At 38.4% G+C, this 19789-nt stretch overlaps 3 protein-coding genes across 4 annotated transcripts in view; 1 reads left to right on the top strand and 2 right to left on the bottom strand.

Moving 5' to 3' along the window:
* Positions 1-3194: 3194 nt before the first annotated feature.
* On the bottom strand, positions 3195-4497 carry gdpgp1 (GDP-D-glucose phosphorylase 1). Its single transcript, XM_084397907.1, has one exon. It carries the CDS (start codon positions 4419-4421, stop codon positions 3375-3377), a length of 1047 nt encoding a protein of 348 aa, XP_084254033.1. The 5' UTR covers positions 4422-4497; the 3' UTR covers positions 3195-3374.
* Positions 4498-5251: 754 nt separating this feature from the next.
* Positions 5252-13502, bottom strand: unc45a (unc-45 myosin chaperone A). The gene is made up of 19 exons (XM_084396957.1): positions 13321-13502; positions 12800-13001; positions 12551-12726; positions 12372-12461; positions 12118-12285; positions 11855-12023; positions 10998-11168; positions 10696-10867; positions 10293-10593; positions 10106-10200; positions 8871-9012; positions 8648-8788; positions 8137-8264; positions 7798-7864; positions 7571-7684; positions 7380-7495; positions 6928-7045; positions 6689-6844; positions 5252-5867 (listed from the first exon to the last, which is right to left on the bottom strand). The coding sequence occupies exons 2-19, from the start codon at positions 12999-13001 to the stop codon at positions 5586-5588; spliced, it is 2808 nt and encodes a 935-aa protein (XP_084253083.1). The 5' UTR covers positions 13321-13502; the 3' UTR covers positions 5252-5585.
* Positions 13503-14104: 602 nt separating this feature from the next.
* man2a2 (mannosidase, alpha, class 2A, member 2) overlaps positions 14105-19789 on the top strand; it is a 28828-nt gene continuing 23143 nt past the window's right edge. For both annotated transcript variants that reach the window (XM_084397815.1, XM_084397816.1), the window contains exons 1-4: positions 14105-14222; positions 15632-16466; positions 18137-18292; positions 19353-19610. In XM_084397815.1, coding sequence (XP_084253941.1) covers positions 18161-18292; positions 19353-19610 — 390 coding nt within the window. In that variant the 5' untranslated portion in view covers positions 14105-14222; positions 15632-16466; positions 18137-18160. The remainder of the gene's footprint in view (positions 14223-15631; positions 16467-18136; positions 18293-19352; positions 19611-19789) is intronic.

A 19789-nucleotide genomic window follows, 5' to 3' on the forward strand; every position in this document is an offset into this window, starting at 1 on the left:
TAAGATTTGTTTCACTTATGTAATGCATTGTACCAATTAAAGGGATTAGCCTAACGTGTAGAAATTATTAATCATAAATTACTGCCACCTCCGTTCCTTCAACCTATTTTGTATTGTTTCAGTATTGGCCAATTAAAGTTACTTTTTGGTAGGTTTGATTTTGTAATATTGAACATTTAGAGATGATTTTACTGATTGGACACATTAAGCATGTCCTCTGTTTAGGTGTTATGAGGGGCCATCAAACCCTTATTTGCACCTTGAATGTTTAGTCATCACTGTTTTATTGATTGATGCTGAATGTACTTGAAATCACGTCAGGGTTTGACCTCTATTGGTTGATTCAAACCTCAGCAACAAGTAGGATCAGTTCAGTAAAGTACAAGGCTAATGTATCGCCTCTGGAGTGTTTGTGGTACCAGGTTAGATTGCAGATAAAAGGGTCTGTACAAGATGCACAGCAGGGCTTTTGTTGTGGTGTGAAACAGATGACACAGGTCTCCTCAGACCGGTTTAGTGTTAGTTACAGCAACCATCACCTGGAATTAATAGGTATTCTCGGCCACATTTACGTTGTCTGGGTTGGATCCTCTCAGGCGTGCGGTTTCGATTCGACATGTGGGAGGGATATTCACCTCACTGAGCTGTAAACAGGACAGTCGATCTGTGCTTCGAGGTTAAATTCCTGTTGAATAACTATTATGAGCCACAAGGGAAGATTAATATCTTTTCACCATCAAACTAGCTTCTCTTTCAGGCTCCTTTTGTAATGAAGAAACATACACCTCATGCCTGAATGAGCGTTAGCTGGGCGGTGCGTGAAGGCGTAGCACAACCTGCTTTGTTCATCACAATCCGATCAAGAACTGATTCAGACGAAATAGTGTCCACTTACTTGGCGTTTCTATGAAATACTGCCATTGTGTACAGTTCAGCTCAGTTTGTTTGGATGGAACATTCCGTAATGGAACCGTGATATTATCAGAAATCATGTTTATAGAGTATTAGTCCTGAGCAGTGTTGGGTGTAATAATTTAAGCAGGCTAATCAAATTACATTAACTTAATTACTTTTCCCTTGAAAAAGTAAAGTAAGCGATTACTTAAAAAAATTCTGTAATTCAAGTATAGGCCTGCTTCTGATGTAACTGCAAATGTTATGTTTTTAACATAACCTTCTCCCTTTACACAGTTTGGCTAGTTCAAGAATAATTTATGTAACTGTATATTGTTTATTTGAGAGAAGAAAAAAGTGCAGTTTCGTGTCTTGTATTGTTCAACTGGTTAGAGGTTCATATGGGATTTAGAAAGTAATTTTGAGTTAGTTCAGTAATCTAATTACACTTTTGAAGGTGTAGGCCTAATTAATAACTTTTGTAGAGTAACTTCCCAACACTGGTCCTGAGATGGACAAATAACGGTTGATGTAATTTTATAATGAAATAAATGAAGTATTGAATAACTGAGTATCAACTATAAACAGGGTTGCTGCTGCTGCACACTTTCAAGTCAAATTTAAGGCTTTTTAAGACCTTTTTAAGACCTGAAGAAATCTAAATTAATACCATACATTAGGGGTGCGCAATATTGACAAAAATATATCTCGATATTTTCAAAGTTTTAAAGATAATAATTAGATGATATTTTACTGATTGTGTTTTTGTACTGGTACCATGGCTGGTTTAGGCCTGTTGTTGACAGCAGACTCACGAAGATATTCATATTTGTCATATTCTACGCAGTGAGACAGCAGTGACACAAATGCAGAGACATTTTTAATAAGGGGCAATATTTGCCACCTTAAATTGATTACCAGGGGCATTTTCACCTATATATGGACATTTTTTTTTACTTATTTAGAGGTATGCATAACCTTTTATGTCAAATTCTAACATTCAAATTAAATTATATATTACAGTAGGCTACCACTCTTACCAGTCAACTTAAATCATTAAATCAAAATCCATCTTTGCAGTGCAGAGGTGACACAGAAGCGGCAATGATTAAAACAATGATTACAAAATCATCATAGACAATACATATCGCACACCCCTAAGCACATAAAGAATGAACTTACAATTGAACTGACATTTACCAACTTTCTTCTCCTTCTCTACTCATTTCGCGTGCTGGAGACAGACGTATACAGGCTAATGACGCGAATTATCACGTGAACAAGCAAATCCAAAAAATGTAGCCTACGCTAATTAGATAGTTTTAATTGGGAAAGCATTTAGATACGTCTAAGTCAAAGTGTCATCTAAAAGACCTTTCATAAGAAAAAAATAAGACTTTTTATGGCCTTAAATTTTGCAAATCTTATTTAAGACTCTTTAAGGATCCGCGGGTACCCTGATAAATGAAATATAACCACATTAATGAGACATTCATGCAGCCTATCCAAATAAATGCTTATTTTATTTCCCAAATCAAACTATTTTAACCTCACAGACCACTAGAGAGAGCTATAGAGAAGGATATCAAGTATTGAGCTGTATGGAAGCATACTACTTTGCTGTAGTAGCCTACATGTATAAGTAGCCTATGTTGTGCACATGATTTATTTATTTTATTGCATGTATAAAATACCGATTACCAAATATATCTGCTAAAATAAATGCTGAACTTAGAACCACATACTACTTTTACCACATCTTTCAATGGCAGGAATAATAGTATGCTAGTATGCAACTCCAAATTCAGCTAAAGTGTCCAACAGAGCTTATTGCCTGGAATACTGTATCCCACAATGCAATGTCTTTCCTTTTACAGTTAAAACATTTACATAATTCCTGACTCAATATTTCATCTGACTTCACAAAATTAGATTAAAAAGCAAAATGTGAAGTAAGGAGTCACGTGACAGGGACTGCCGATGAAAGTGAGCTTGTATGGCTAAATCTGTCACATTTACATGATGGACACAAGTGCTAATAATTATTAATGTGCATTCTCTTTTAAAAAAAATAACCAAACGTAGCACACAACTGTTTGAATTGTTTATTGTATTGTTGTAGATGGCACTATCACTTGTTTTTTTTTTTTACAATAGTAGACAGAATACAATTTTATTAAATCATATATATATATATATATATAATATATATATTATTTATATATATATAATGTATATAATTTAATACAAATGTGAATATGTATACATATTTAACACATATATAATTGTACTAATAGTTTAGTTTTAATATATATATGTGTGTAATCTTAGCAGCACTTCATATGCAACTTAAAGTGACAGATTAAAACATTTGTGTTGTTAAATCCTTATATTTAATACACCAACATTTATTATATATTCCCTGAAATTCTCATTTAGATACAGGATCATTTGACATGTGCTTAAAATAAAAGTGCCATCTATAATAAACATTTCATGACATGCTTTTGCAATTCCCTGAGTTCTTCTTGTGGCAGCAGATATTTCCGGATGATGTCCTGTACTCCGTCCTCACTGGCTGTGTCATAGTCTTCTCTGTTTTTGAAGGGAAGGTGACCGGCGAGCTCACACAGGGCCACATTGAAGGCAGACTCTTCTTTGGCCCCAAAACAAGACAACCGGGGCCATACGATAACCCTCACCCCGATTCGTGATGGAGACTGTTCATGCTCCCTCTGTGGAGGACAACCTCGGGTGATGAAGAGGTTGTGTGCGATGTTCCTGTCAACCAAAATATCAGTGAGACTGCATACTGCATTGACTGTCAAATCCAGGTTTGGACCCTGGGTGTAGAACAGAAAGCCTGCTGGGAAGTCCAGGAGCCCATACAAGTGTTTTTTAGGCAGGATCAGTTCTGCTGGGGAGCTCTCAATCCTCAGTCGGTGATTTAGGTAGTAGCCATGGAGATGGAGATGGTTAACTGAGGCAAACCCACCCAGGCTGTTGAAGCCAACCCTGAATCCTGGATCAGCGCTCAGCAGAACCGTTTCTATCCCCATCTGGACCGCCAGAGGGGTCAGTATCTGTGGGTGACACCGGTCCGGTTCAGGTACGAGCAGACAGTGACCGAATTCCAGCGGACTCACGTTTATTATCACTTTGCACTTCCGTTTTGAACCATTTTGATGGCATTTCTCTTCACACTGTAATTCAAAGAGCAGCTCTTTGAGGTTGATTTTGTTGAAATTGAACTGCTTTGGGTCAAAGTTCTGCCGGACGCTCAGGATCTCCTGAGGTTTTCGTCTCTCGATGCCTCTCATGATGTTCAGCTGAGCGATGTATCCACAGGGACCAGGGAGGATCCGCGTCTCCAGATCGTCCAGCTGGTACCGAAACAACCCGGTGTTCATCCTCTCAGTCCACCCGGACCGCAGCGCGACGTCAAATCTGGACCGGTTCGGATTTCCGGAACAAACATCATTTATAAAGTCCTTGTTAGTGTAGGAGAAAATGGCACAATCATCCATTGTTACATTACACTTGTAAACAACTATTTCCCTATTCAACAAACGGCAACATGTGCTGCTGAATGAAAGGACTACAAGTACTGCACGTATTGAACGTCTCTGATTGGTCACGAAGAGTCATATGACACAATTGAGAACTATGGAAAGAGAAAGGGCTCGTGCGCTTCTTTCAACGCGATTTGTAGTTCATTTACACTACTGTTCAAAAGTTTGGGGTTCAGTATTTTGAATAACATGAATACTTTTACTGAGAAAAGGGGCATTACATCGATCGAGTAATATTTCAAAATATGACCATTTTTACTGTATTTTTGATCATATAAATACAGATTTTTGAAATATTAAAAACATTTGACTGATCCCAAACTTTTGAACAGTAGTGTATGAAAATAACAATTTAGTTAAATATGCACATATTTGCATATTACATCAAAAGCGACCCCACTAAAAAAATGTCAAGTTTGTTTGGTTTGTTTTATCAGAAAATCAGTTCAAATGTTTATTCAACAAAATATAAAAACTTTTTTTTAATGTAAATGAATGTTTTGTCCCTTTTAGGAAAAATATTTTTTAGAAGCCTCAAGGATTTGAGGATTTTCACCAATTATGAAACATGAAATATTAGATGTAATATACGAGAAAATTGAAATTTTCAAACCAATTCCCATGTAAGAGGAAATGGTGATACATTCAAATCAAATCTTTAGAAATTAAAATTTTATTGAGTTATTTTTTGAATGTTTGGTAGTTAGTCAACATTGTTAAACCCAAACAAATCTACTTAATCTGTGAGTAAACAAAAGCAAGAATAAAAACAAGACCACCACACCTCAAACAAAAGTAGTGTTTATATAAAATCAAAAAGCATAATTTCACAATTCACATTCAACAATTAAGACTTGAATACACATGGTGAGGCGGTCAAAGCATAAATAACACATGATTAATATTTTCAGTGTGTGCTCTTCACACATTTAAGTAGAATAATCGTATAATATCTTGGAATGTGCGTGTAAAATAAATTGAGTGCGTTTAATGGAATGGAAGTGAACAAGCTCAATATTTGGTCTAGTTAGGCAGTATGAAATGTGTGCTATGTTTTTATCCATTATGGATAAAAGGCTCCAAACCTCCAGGTTGGGAAATGAACCCCATTAGATGGCATTACATGGAATTACCATTAACTCCTCCCTCATTGTTTCGGATGAGGCCGTACTCCAAAGCCAGATCCAAGCAGCGCTGGGCGGCTTTCCGAACGGAGCCCTGGTTGGGATTGTCTCCTTTAGCCAGGACAGACAGGATCTCCAGTGCCTCACTCTCAATCAGTTTCTCTGCCAGACTTTTGTCGGCCTGCATGATGTTCATTATGATGACCGCTCCACGATGCCGCAGGTCCTGGTTTTCGCTGAGCAACAGAGCCTGGAAGATCTCCAGCCAGTGGCTCGTCTAGAGAAAAGGAGGAGAAAAAGTGGGCTGAGAATGAGATGAAGAAAGCGAGAATTCTTAAAGTCCACCTATTGTGTTTTATCAAATATTACCTTTTATGTAGTGTGTAGTATAGCTGTTTGTAAATGTAAAAGCTCTGTAAAGTTTCAAAGATGCATGATAAATGGAGTTATTGTCTCACAAAAAAGAACTGATTCTGAACTGCATGAAACGAGTCATCAGTAATTAACTTCCTGCAAGAACCTACTTAGGGGTGTAACAAATGTGCATAATGCCAGCCTATGCTCTTCATTGGCTGCCCAATGAAGTGCCCAATGCCCAATGAATAACGTCTACTTTGACCCTCAAACACTGTAGTCGTAGCTGAAGCTGACAGAGTTTGGTTTGTGTTGACAATATGTCAAGAAGACCCTGTTGTCTGAGCTGTGAAAGCAAATCCACTTTGATGCACTCAAATTGATATGGTAAAACCAACACCATTGTTCCTGTTCGTATCACTTTGTAACAAGCCCGGAGGAAGATGAAATTCAGATATGGTAATGGCCATTTCATTTCCGACATGTGCTGTAAGCAGTAGACCAATCACAACAGACTGGGCCATCTGACCAATCAGAGCAGAGTAGACTCTGAGAGACGAGACCGAATCCTTTATCAAACCGTTTCAGACACTGTGAGGAATGAGGTGATGTGCAATGTGTATTATGAGAAAATGAAAATGTTTTTTTTTACCTTGAATGCATGTAAACCTATTGCAGAAGAACAAATTTAGGAACCTTTAAAATAGCTTATTAGAGGCGCACTTTAATCAAAGCGTTACTCACCGTGTCAGGAATACGTGTACACAGCTCGGGCAGTTCCCCTGTCAGCACAGCCAGTGTGCCTGACGCAGCCTTCCTCAGTCGCTCATCATCTTCACCACTGTAGAGCACCAGCAACTTCAGACGGTCACTGTCTGTAACCAGGTAACTCTTCTGCACCTGACGCATCAAACAAAACCATAAAAATCAGTCTTTTCCAGAAGGATTTAGCTCCAAAAACTGAATGCTGTCATGTGACGTACCTCAGCGCTTAAGGCCAGATTGCACATACACTCTGTGGCAGCAGCCCGGACCATCTCGTGCTCCTCGAACATGTAGCCCTCAACTTTAGGCACAGCTTTCTCCTTAATGATCTTCTGCCTGTGGGGTTGAAATGTGGTTTGACTGGGGGTTGTTCTGCTGTTCAGAGGCTTAAAGTCACCACCATGAAATCAAAATTTTTTAATGGAATATTGCAGTGTTTATTATAAATAATTGATCTGTGCAGATTATATATTTTTAGTCAAACTAACTCTCTCTTGCATCTCTTCTCTTCTCTGATGATGTGTTTACTGGTGTGAGGGCGGGACAACCTGTCACTTACATGAGATTGACCAATAGCAAACCACAACCATCCACTCAATTCAAGCCCAACATTTTTTTCTTGTTCGAGAAGCTATACGTCACAAATTAATTTTAGTTGTTGGCAGCTGACCTGAGTCTCTCACTGAAGCCAGCCAGGTTGGTGAGGGCCATCAGAGCCTCAAAGTTCTGCAGCATCGTGCAGTCAAGCGCCAAAAGACTGACCAGGGGTCTCACCACCTCATAGACCTGCACAAACACATACATCATCATATAATTCCTGATTGAAATCAGTGAGAAAGGTTCAACAGTTTGCTGACGTACCCTCTCGCCCGGAAATGCGATCTCAGGGTTGGATGTGATGGTGATCTTTGCTAGAGCTTGTGCTGCTTTGATCTTTCCCCGATCTGTGCTCTCAGAAACCAACGGTAGTAAGGCCTGCATCAAGCAAACGAGAAAACTGTCATGTAACTGTCAAAAGTTTGAGATCAGTAATATTTGGTCCTGGGTGGAAGTGAAGCTTAACAGGCATGATGAGAGGATATACATACTTTTCCTCCTCCTTGTGCCACAACTAAACCTCTGTCCTCATGTCTCTCCACCAGAGCCAAAATCACCCTGTCAGGAAGAGAAAGGGAGTCGCTCATTTCATCAGATAAAAGAGCCATTTTCTTGGATGGAAATCAGCCATTTTGCACACTAAAATCCATTTTCAAACAATCTCCTCTGATGGAGCAAATTGATCCAAGGCTTAATCTGAATTTGGGACAGTAGTTGTGCCAGCAGTGGGAAAGGGCCCAAGCTGAAGTGCAAATAAAGTACTTTTACAGTAGCAGCCTTTGAATTCAGCCAGAATTTTTCAAATTGATTGAGCTTCATAGTGAACAGACCTGGCGATGCACTCTCTGCAGGCCTCCGAGAGAGCGGGACTCTCGTGTTTCACCATACAAACCAACGCTGACACCACTCCAGCCTCCAAGAGCTTCATCACCCTCTTCTCTACAAACGACTGGGCATCCTACACAAAAACACAAGTAAAAATGTGGTCATTTATTCTCCCTCATGACGTTTCAAACCTGTACGACTTTCTTTCCTCCAAAACAACAGGAAAGAGATGAGCAAATAATGACTTTTGGTCTGTTTTCGCAAATTAATGTGTTGCAATGACTACATTTATGGTGCTTTTGTGGAGCTTGATAGACCCAGGTCAATGAATACTTTTGTTGTACGGAGGAGAGCAGCATGAACACGCTGCTAAACATCTTTTGTGTTCCGCAAAAAAATAAAATAAATATATATATATAGTGATATGGGTTTGAAATGACAAATGGATACAGATTACGTAAATAATGATAGCACGTTCATTTTTGGTGGATATATGATTGAGTGTTTATGTGTTACCTTTGGATGCTCCTCAGGTACATGCTGTTTAGCATATTTAGCAAGTTCCACCATCTGAGGGTCTGGTTTCTCAACATCATAGCTGTTGGTGCAGTTAACCAGTGTAGATCCGACGGCAAATAACACTGTTTTGTCCTCAGACTGCAAAGAAAATGAGAACATGAGGGAGTTGCTGTAGCTGTCAAGGGGACGTGTATCTCCAAAACAGCAGGAAGGGCGGTACCTTAGCCAGCTCAAACATGGCCTGAAGGGCTTTCTTATCCTCCACCAGGTCCTCTTTCACATCGGCGTCCAGCGTGAGGTAGGCCAGACCCTCGATGGCCCAGCGCCGGGAGGTTGGAGGAAGAGCTTCGTTGCAGAGCCACCTGGAGGAGAAAGACAGCTGAAGGCCACCTGCACATAACACCTTGGCAATTATAGATCAACCTTTTTAAAGAGGTCTAATTTACACATGCACTCCCATGCAAAAATTGCTTTTGCTGCAGCTGGAAAACTAAAGCATCTACATACTAAAACATCTAAAGCATCTACATACAACTAAAGCATCTACATAGGTTTCATGCTAATGGCAACACAGGCAGATTCTGATTAGTAAAAATATGACAGACTTCCTTCTTAAAATATAAAGGCAACAATATATGTTAATGTGTGAAAAATGTGTAATGTTTCATGTCTATAAGAATTATGTAGATGTATAGATTCTAATATTACATAATTTTATATCTTTTAATTGTATTTTATATTATCAATGCAATAATGTAATATAAAATAAATATTTAAACAATAAATCAAATAATTAAATTAAAATAATAAATTAAAAAGTAAAATGAATAGAATAAAATAATTTATTAAATAAATATTTAAACAATAAAAAGTAATACATTAATAAATTAAAAATATTTACTGAATAACAATTAATAATACATTAATAAACGCATATTATAAATATTAGTGCTGGGCAACGATTAATCGCGATTAGTCGCATTCAAAATAAAAGTTTGTGTTTACATAATATATGTATGTGTACTGTGTATAATTATTTTGCATATATAAATACACACATATGCATGTATACATAAAAAAATAATTATATATAAATTATATATAAATATATATAAAGTATATACTGTACATGCAAATATTTCTTAAATATATACATGCATATGTGTGTATTTATACATACAAAATAATTATACACAGTACACAAACTTTTATTTTGGATGCGATTAATCGTGATTAATCGTTGCCCAGCACTAATAAATATATAAATTATTTCATTAAACATATTATTATATAAAGTAAATATGTTACATTGACAGTCCCTAAAAACATTTAGCTAAATCTCCTTTTTTTCAGTCATCTAAAACCCATTCAAACTAGATTTTTTACACACTGAGTGTGGTTGCCTAATATGCATAACTGATTGCTACGATGTTATTAGCAAAGCTCAAAACCTACTTCCTGCACTGCTTGGCGAGTTTAAGTGTTGAACCTTCTGCAAACTGCTTCATGCTGAAATCGGTGCCTCCAGCAGAGCCAAGTTTGCACAACCCCTAAAAAAACACACATACACAGGGGCACCATACAGCATTCCTCAAACAAACGATAACTCCAAACGCAGATGTCTTTGAGTCTGAATACTCACCACCAGCGCCCGCACACGTATTCGGTCATTTTCGCTTTTCTTGTACAGGTCTTTCAGCAGAGCCACACCATTGGCTGTGATGAATGATGCTCTCTTGGCTTTGCCCGCAGCGTGAATGAGCGCCTCCACTGCCACCTGCTGGTGAGTGATGTTTTCAGACGCACAGAGAGCGATGACGGCCTCCATGATCCCGCTCAGCTCCAGGGTGCAATTTCCCACATCACTGGGGCCCTGCAGCAGAACAGAGACCGTCTGTATTGCTCGGAGTTTCCTCTCCATGTCTGAGCTGCCAAAGTGATGCCTGTAGAAAACATCAATGGAGAGTGAAAAGTAAATTGAAGTATTTTTCTAGTTTCTACCAAGCAATAACACAATACATATAAGTATATAATATGTCACTTACTGGACATATTCCTCACAGAGCTTGCTGAAGTTTTCCCTCTCTTTATCACTCTTCAGGTCATCATAAAGCTTATTAAGTAGAACGGAGCAGCTCATGGGAGTGTTGTCCGTGAGCGGCAGCCCACCCTCGACTTCAGGAACAGTTCCCGCTACTTCTAGAATCTTTTTTAACCCTGAAAGGAAAAGGAAAACCATGAAATAATCTGTTCAGGTGTCACAGATTGTGTAGCATCAGTCCAAAAACCAGTCCAAACTAAAATTCAAATGCGAGCAGATCTTGTGGTCAAACACTTTCAAACTTACCCTGGTCGATGACCCACAGTGTGAGCGAGTTGTCTGGGTTTTTCAAAGATTTTCGCGGCACCTGTTTGACCAGCAGGTTGATGGCGCTGTCACGACCGGCTCCAGACACGCTGGATGCAGGGAGCATTTCAATTAGATGACGCAACATGGCACGCAGCTCACGGGTCGGTTCTGCAATACATACAAAGCATTTTCAAAATGTATGTGTTTTCAGTTATTTTTTTACACCAGTTACACCAGCAAATGTCTAATAGTATTAACATAATACCATATATTATTAGACCAACTTCCTACAGTTATGTTTTAGAAGACTGTTTTAAATGTTTGCAGACTGGAGGAAATATAAAAAATGTGAAGAAAATGATTACATGGCTCTCTGGAATACTTGAATCTGATTGGTCAATCGCAGAATTCTGCAGTGAAATATTTATCATTTTTCAATTTTGCTGTCCCAGGAATTGATTCCCTGAATAGCAGTGCTAGTTTTTCATATGATTATTTTTCATATCACTATTTCTTCTTGAATAATACAATAAAAAAAAACTCAATATTTCATATATTTTATCACAATTTCATCAATATTTATTTATGTGTCTATGTTTGCATTGCATTTCTTTATTTACTTATTTGAGTAGTCATGTAATAAGTGTGATTTTCATAAAACAAATACAAAGTCAGGGGTCTGATCCATGTTATATTGTGATTACGACCATAAACACTCATTTTAGACTTTACACTGCCATAACCCAGTCTTAAAGAAGTAGAACAGATATTCTCTGCAGGAAATTATTCTTGGTCTTGTCATGGGCTTAAAGTGGGTCGCTGAACTGAGCTCTCAAAGTGAAGGTCGGTCTCACCTGGCAGTATGGCTTCGTCTTTCCCTCTGATCTCTTTCTTCATGCCCTCCGTAAGAGCCTCAAACATGACCTGGAGCAGATGGCATGCTGAAAGAGACACGGTGGAAGCAGCGGAACCCATGACGCCACACAACCTGTCCATGCCGACCTCATTCACAATGGCCACGGTCTACAACCACAACAATTTGCATACATTGAGAATCTTCAGATACCAAACCTATGGGCTTAACTATCAAACTTGATTATAATGGGAAGTTGTTCACCCTCGACTGGTGTCCGGTGCACAGGCCAACCAGAGTTCTGAGAGCAGAAAGGATCAGTTCCTCCTGTTGGGACTCAAGAAGCTTCTGGAGGAGTTTGACTCCATCATTCCTGAAGATCTGCTCTGCGCCTGCGTCCTCCCGTGAAAGAAACACCAGATTCTGAGCAGCCTGATTAAAAATGCAAAGATAAGCAGAGAACATCACAAAGACTGCATGTTAAAAGTCACAATACGTTTAATGGTAGTCTTGCCCACCTTATGTCTGTCTGAAATCGGTGCTGAGCTGTCCAGAAGGAGTTTGAACATCTGTTGAACTCGTGAGTCTGTGGAGGAGAGCTGTGCTGCCTATGTATAAACACAATATGGCTTCATTTTCAGATCATAAATAGTAGCAGTGATATGTTTCTTTGCAAGCATCCCTTATAACCACCCACCTTCTGTTGGATCTGTGCTCCTAACTGTCTAAGCAGATCCTGGAAAGCTTTATTCTTGGGTTCCAGCTGTGCACACGTCTGAGTGTCCATAAACGCCTGATCCAACCGTCCGAGCTTCTGCAGAGCCTGCGCTCGACGGAATCGGGCCTTGACGTCACCTGGATCTACGTCCAAAGCTTGAGGAACACAACTCGGTTAGAGTGATGAATGAGATTGCTGATGAAGGTAATAGTCTAAAATACTTTTTACCTTTGGTGGCATCTGCCTCTGCTTTGGTATAGTCCTCAATTTTAAGATAGCATGCTGCTCGGTTGCGGTACAGAACTGCACTCTCGGACTGACAGTCGCTGATCTTCAGCGCTTTGGTGTAGCAGCTGAGAGCTTCTTGCACATCACCGGCTTTAAAATGGTTGTTTCCTTCTTCCCTCAGCGCACAGGAGTCCTGGGTCATCTAAATATTAATAAAAACACATTACATTTGGAAACAGAATAGAATACAATAGAACAGTATTTTTTTTTTTTTTTTGCCAATTGACTGGGGCAAACGAAATTGTGCAATACAAATGAATTTAAAAATAAATGACAATAAGAGGCAATAAACAAACGCGTTGAATTATGTATAAAGTACTGCATTATGTTAAATGTTTTTGCAAATAATACACATTGCATTGTGTGTTACACACAGGCATCATAACATCTGTGTCTAGAGCTGTTACAGTAACTATAGTGAAGTTGCATGGTGACCAATGAACATACATATGCAATCTCACCTTTCTCTGCGTCTTTGTCTTCGCTTTTCAAGTAAAAAAAAACGTCAGGGTTTTTAATACAGTCTACACTGTTTGTTTCTTTTAAAAACGCCGTAAAATATTCCTAGTGGTCCAAAGAGTTGCAGTAGTTCTGTTCACTCTGTTCTCGACTGTTCTGCCTGTACACTTCCTGGTTTTGATGCGCGATGATGACGCTGCCGAATCTTACTGGTCGAACGTCTTTTTACCTCATTAATATTCATGAGCCTCTGGAGCGCTGAAGGATTCGAAACTCCGCCTCATTTTCTCGTCTTGACCATATAAGTCCAATAACATCCAACGTTAGAGTTCAGTTGCACACTGATGATGAATAGGACAATAAAATAAAACATAGGCCTACATTTCTGTTTTCTACTCTGCTGAGAGAATATTTTCATTTTCTACATTTCATTGTCTGTATTTAATTAGCTATCAATATGTGACAATTAATTATTACTTAATTGCTAAAGCTCTCATGATCTATCTATCTATCTATCTATCTATCTGTCTATCTATCTATCTATCTATCTATCTATCTATCTATCTATCTATCTATCTATCTATCTATCTATCTATCTATCTATCTATCTATCTATCTATCTATCTATAACACTAACTTTCAACTAACCCCGGTCTTCATATAATGATAAGGGAGTTATACAATTCATCATCTGAATTACATATTTATACCATTTAACGCCTACAATAATCTAACCAATCAGAGGCCAGTGCGCCTCAGCCCTCAGGAAACTTCACTTCCCACAATGCTCCGCTCCATTCTCAAGCTCTTGCACAGGATCACAGACGTCTTTCAGAAGGAAATAACGGGGAAATATTTGATGTCCCGTGACTGCTTTCTCGTTTAAAATCCTCGCCACCAACAGGTAAGCCGTTTCAAAAAGCGTTAGAAGTGCATTGTAATGATTTTAAACGTTAGAAAGGTGTTTTCTGTAGCTTGATCGCGCGTTTGTGTTGAAGAATAGAGCAGAGGCAATGTATTTACATGCCGCACGCGAATACTACGCGATCTTCCCTGCGGATCTAGCTGATAAACTCTTATATATGTCTGATCTTGAGTGGGAATGTCAGTCAGAGGTGGACAGATCGGATCTAAAGCGTTAAACGAGTAACTTGCCTCCATATGCAGATACAGGCTAAGGCTTGCAGTGGATATCAGTGGATCTGTCTATGGCAACAAGCTGGTTTAATGACGAACTATGAGCTTAAATGGTCTGTCTGATATCAGTGCTGCTGATAACATTCCCACTTAATTATTTCAGGCATATTTCTAGGTATCTTAGTATGCAAATAATTCTCCTGCAGTCATGCTGAGGTCTTTGAGACTTTCAGGGCAAGATCAGGCTGCTGTAGTACTGATGTCTTTCCTCACTTATGTTTGCTTATCTCAACATCTTTTTATTTTTTCATTTGAAAGCAGTCAGTGATTCTTTGAGTCTCGAGGATGCACCAATATCATTTTTTTATTTTTATTATGGGCAAACGCCGATATTATAAATCTACACTCTTTTCTCTGTTGCAGTGTTCACAATTAGTGTTTGACCAATATGGGATTTTTAATGACTGAAGCCAATACAGATGGTGTTGGATGACCAATATAAAGAGAACCATTTTACACAATATTCATTCAAAATGTTAAACAGACTTAATTATCAGCCAACTATATCAAACACCTGTCAATTTAATCAAACTGGCCGATATATCGGACTATCATTATTCACAGCGAAGCTCCAATCAAATTTGCATGCTTTATTCAGATATTTGAATGTATGATATAAAGAATGGATGGATGACTATTAGTGATGCTCCAATATATTATTATTAATTTTTTTTTTAAATGTTTTTACAGAAACCAAAAATAAAGTTTTAATTTACCCGTAAACTGAAATTGGAAATAAAGTTTCGGTAATTCATTTTGGGTAATTGCTGCTCAAGGTGTTTTACATATTACAAATTTGACATTTTAAATCTAGCATCATTTTTTGACACGCATCATTGGAAAAAAGTCAGTTTTTGGCCCTTATATTATTAATTTATATTATTAATTATATAATTTAATATGATCTGTTTTCAAAATCTTTGGTTGTATAATAATCAAGCAATTCAAAAAAAAAAAAAAAACTCATTAAAAAGTAATATAATATTAATACTGACTATAGTCCCTACTTTTGCATTGGGAATAATGTGTTTTTTAATTGTATTGATTGACCGGCATTGTTCAGATTTCCGCTTTAGCAGACTAGCATTAAACTACACTGTTCACTTGTCTTCACAGGTGCTCGGCTCTCCGCTTCTGAGACCTGCTGTGGAAATCTGAGCTTCAAAATAGAAAACATGGAAGAAAGACCTTCAAACCAACCCTATTCATTAGTTTTCTAAAACTAGGTGTGCTATCTTCCATTAAGATTCCCTTTTGTAGCGTTCTCAGTTTTATGTAGCCATTCCTGGAACCTCTCCATTTTGGACATGGGATCGTTTGAGCCGTTTAGCAGCGCTGGAGGAAAGGCTTAATCCCAAGTCTTTCTGGAGAGCGCTAAGACACTGCCTGACTCGGAGCTGACAGGATTACCTTCATATTAGATTTGCGAGACAAAGGAGGAAGAACACCTGCTTGTTTTTACAGGCAAATCCAGGCCACGCTGCTCTGGGCTTGTCTTTCTTTTTCGAATCTTGTATGCGAGACGCCACCTTCCATTGTCAAATTTGGCACAATTCGTGCACTTTCCAGAATTGCCTCCTGTTGTAGGACTTTATAATCCAAAATCATTCAGAATCAAGGTCAGTCGTCCTTGAGTGCAGAAAAGGTACGTTGCTCGTGTTCGGCCGCAAAATATTAACACTGGTGACTTTGTTGGATACGTTATGGAGTTAAAAGGATAGTGGACAAGCAGATCTGCATCATCAGTGTCCGAGAAGACCCATCAGCCAAGCTGGAAAGAGAGGAAAAAAAAAGCTTAAGAAAGAGGGGGCGTTCTGAGGCAGGTCGTTCTTATTCCACTCTGGTCCTTTCTCTGCTTGGTGGAAACCTGCATTCGTTACGAATTACGATGGATCCTCGACCGACTCAGACTGGAGCGACCACTGCCGTGTGAAGGACTACACTCTACCCTGTGAGTGAGAACACACACACACACGGGCATCACAAGGTGAAGACGCTTGGGTGGTACTGATGTGCTGGTTGTGACATTTATAAATTGGAAAATACTTTTCGGAAAGCTCTTAAATTTTAATTAAGTTGTGCAGAGTTAATTATTTGCTCATTTCCAAGTCAAAACTGACAACAGTACTTGGAAAAGTAATATTACAATTATAAATCCAAAAATCATTTAAACGCAGTGTTATTTTAGTATTATTTATATAATATTCAGGTATTTATGAGTAATATTTTACTAATTGTATCTGCTTTTTGTAATTGTTTTTATTAAAAAAAATATTTAAATCTTTTATTTAATATATTTTGGTTTTAGAAATTTTAGAACTTCATCTTAAACACTTATTTATGTCAGTCGGCAAGGCACCGTTTCTAATTTTTGTTATTGTTATACTCAAGTTATGTGCCTCATATTTATATTTTATTTCATTTCAGCTTTATTTCAATAAACAAAAAGAATTTTTAATAATTTTAGTTTGAGTTTTAGTTAATAACAAGACTGTTTAAACAATATTAAGAACTATATCTAATATTTATAAATTATTGCTGTCAAATCGATTAATCCTATCTAACAAAAATTTGTGTGTATATATTTTACAATATGTATATATTATATTTTTTATATATATATATATATATATATATATATATATAAACAAACTTTTATCTTAGATGCGATTAATCGATTTGACAGCACTAATATAAATATTATATTAAATATATTATATTAAATATATATTTTTATTATATTGTACAATAAATTGTTCTTTGTATTTTATGGTGTGTGTGTGTATATATATATATATATATATATATATATATATATATATATATATATATATATATATATATATATATATATTAGTGTGTGTGTGTATGTAGGCTATATTGTGTGTTTTTTATGTGTATTAATATATATTCTTTTATCAACTTCATTTGAAGGGTTGTAGGTTCTAATTTGCCCTTTTATATAAACTTTTTTTCCCGATGAATTTCATGAGTGGCCGCACATTTGTTTGCATTTAGTTTTGTAATTTCAGTCTAACGATGCGTTTCTGAGAGCAGGAACGAACATTACCTAGTAACAAAATGAAAACTGCCCAAGAACTGGAGATGCTTCCTCAGTATTACATCCACCTCTGTCGGAAGCTGTTTGATAAAGTGCTGGGGACATGTCCTCACCGTAACGACATCTATATGCACACACACACATAGACAGGCTTTGCCGGAGGGACACTAGATCCCTGTCTGGGCTCCCACTGTTTAGAACCTGTGTTATTCTTTTCCCCCCTCTTCCTTTCTTGGGTTTGAATGGTTGAGGACAAGGGGCACTTTGAAGGAGGCTGAAATTGGCTGTGGTTTGGTCACAGTTGACAGACTACTGCTGGGCTCCCACTGATCAGTGTCCCCCGTGTATATATATACACCGCCTCCCCCTATCCCACGAGCCCCTGCTCTAGAATTTGGAGAGCAGAGGTGGACTTTAAACATCGCTGACAAATCCCATCACAGAGTTTTTTTCCAGCAACACTGCACTTTTTCACTTTTGGGACACACCGTCATCAGACCTGGTTGGTGCATGTTAAGATCGTCTTCTTTTGTCTCCGCTCCCCTTGACCTCGACATCAGCGTCCGTGAGATAAGCAGAGGAGGATGAAGCTGAAGAAGCAGGTGACCGTTTGTGGCGGGGCCATCTTCTGTGTGGCTGTCTTCTCTCTCTACCTTATGTTGGACCGCGTCCAGCACGATCCCGCCAGGAGACAGAACGCCGGGAACTTTCCGAGGGTGAGTCTGTGACTTCTTTATGAATTCCCTTTGTCCTTGATTACATTTTTTTTTCTTTTTTTTTTTTCTGTGTTGGTCTGTTTGAATGGCTCCATTTGTCAAAGCCTTCGGTGTTTTTTGTTTTTTTTTCAGCCTAGCAAGTATAAAGCTAGTGATGTGACCAATTTGTTTCTGGCTCTGTCTGGAGCTAATTAACTACTAAATTAGCTAGTGAATAACTCTCTGTGAGTGCTTGCTTTTTTTTCTCTATCACGAACCAAAGGCTTTTTTAAATGCAAAAAACCTAATTATTAGAAAAATGTGTTGGTGTTCTTCTAGAAATTGCATGCGGGATGACACATAGTTGATGGTGTGGGAATTAGCACATTTTATGTGCTTCATATCGGAAGCCTCGGGAAAAATAACGCACATTATGCAAATGCAGATATTGTTTGTATCCAAAGCCTGTAATAAATCTTTTTTTCAATTTGATTGTCAGTGAGCTTTGCACCAGCGAACACTTACAGCTGCTGTGACACTTGATAATAGTAATACTTGCTAAGGCAAGGGATTTAAACAAACTTCCAATCCTAAGTTTTATGTTAACATGTAACTCATCCCTCACTCTTTGTGCTACGGCTCTAAATGATCCCTCAAATCGTGCAATTTGTTGAGAAGAGGTGGGCTATTATTTTTCTAAGCTATCAGACTTGTGATCTGCCTGGGGGATGATAAAATGGCAGAAGAAATCCCATAAATTTACACCGAAGAATGGACTTGAGACATATCTAAGTACTAGAATATCATTTCTTTTGACTATTAGGGGGCAGCCCTATCGGTTTTCGACCATAACGTTACAAATAAATTATCGGGAATTATCATCAGTATAAATTATCAGTGCATCCCTACTCAGAATCATGAGGACACTGCTCAAGTTTGTTTATGGTACTGTAGACGTGTTAGAGGTTAGCCACGCCAGTGCTGTGTGCCTTGGTGTGCCGTCCCCTCTCAGGTGAGTCGTGTGATGTTGTAGATTGTGGTGGTAGATAGATTACACCTCCATCCCCTTCCTTGTTTTCAGAGCCAGATTTCGGTGTTGCAGAACCGCATCGAGCAGCTGGAGCAGCTCTTGGAGGAGAACCATCAGATCATCAGCCACATTAAAGACTCTGTGCTGGAGCTCACAGATACGGGGGCCATCTCTCCCAGCGGGCATCTCCCGTTCCGGAGCGCCAATGGCTCCTGGGTGCTGCCCTTTGATGGCAGGCCCACCTTTCTCTCCGTCAAGCCACTGGATTGCCAGTTCGCACTGGGCCGCAGGAGCCAAACTGACCTGCAGGTGAGAATCGAAACAGCGTCTCAGTGGGTTGGAGTGTGTGTATGTAAGGACTACAATTGAATGCAGTGTTATCTGGGAGCGGATTGCAGTGCGGCTTTGGGATTCACTTGTGGTGGTTAAGAGTTGTCAAAAAAGTACCGACTTCGGTACCAAGTCGATACTGCAATTTTAAAATAGTG

The sequence above is a fragment of the Rutilus rutilus genome (assembly GCF_951802725.1).
Source record: "Rutilus rutilus genome assembly, chromosome: 23".
Taxonomy (NCBI): domain Eukaryota; kingdom Metazoa; phylum Chordata; class Actinopteri; order Cypriniformes; family Leuciscidae; genus Rutilus; species Rutilus rutilus.

Bases quoted from the DNA above. Each gene is read 5' to 3' on its own strand.
- gdpgp1 (XM_084397907.1), bottom strand. From the start codon at position 4,421: ATGGATGATTGTGCCATTTTCTCCTACACTAACAAGGACTTTATAAAT.
- unc45a (XM_084396957.1), bottom strand. From the start codon at position 13,001: ATGACCCAGGACTCCTGTGCGCTGAGGGAAGAAGGAAACAACCATTTT. The intron at 12,024-12,117 runs GTGAACAACTTC...TTGTGGTTGTAG, and splicing joins GCACCGGACACCAGTCGAGG to ACCGTGGCCATTGTGAATGA. The intron at 7,046-7,379 runs GTCAGCTGCCAA...TCAACCCCACAG, and splicing joins GGCTTCAGTGAGAGACTCAG to GCAGAAGATCATTAAGGAGA.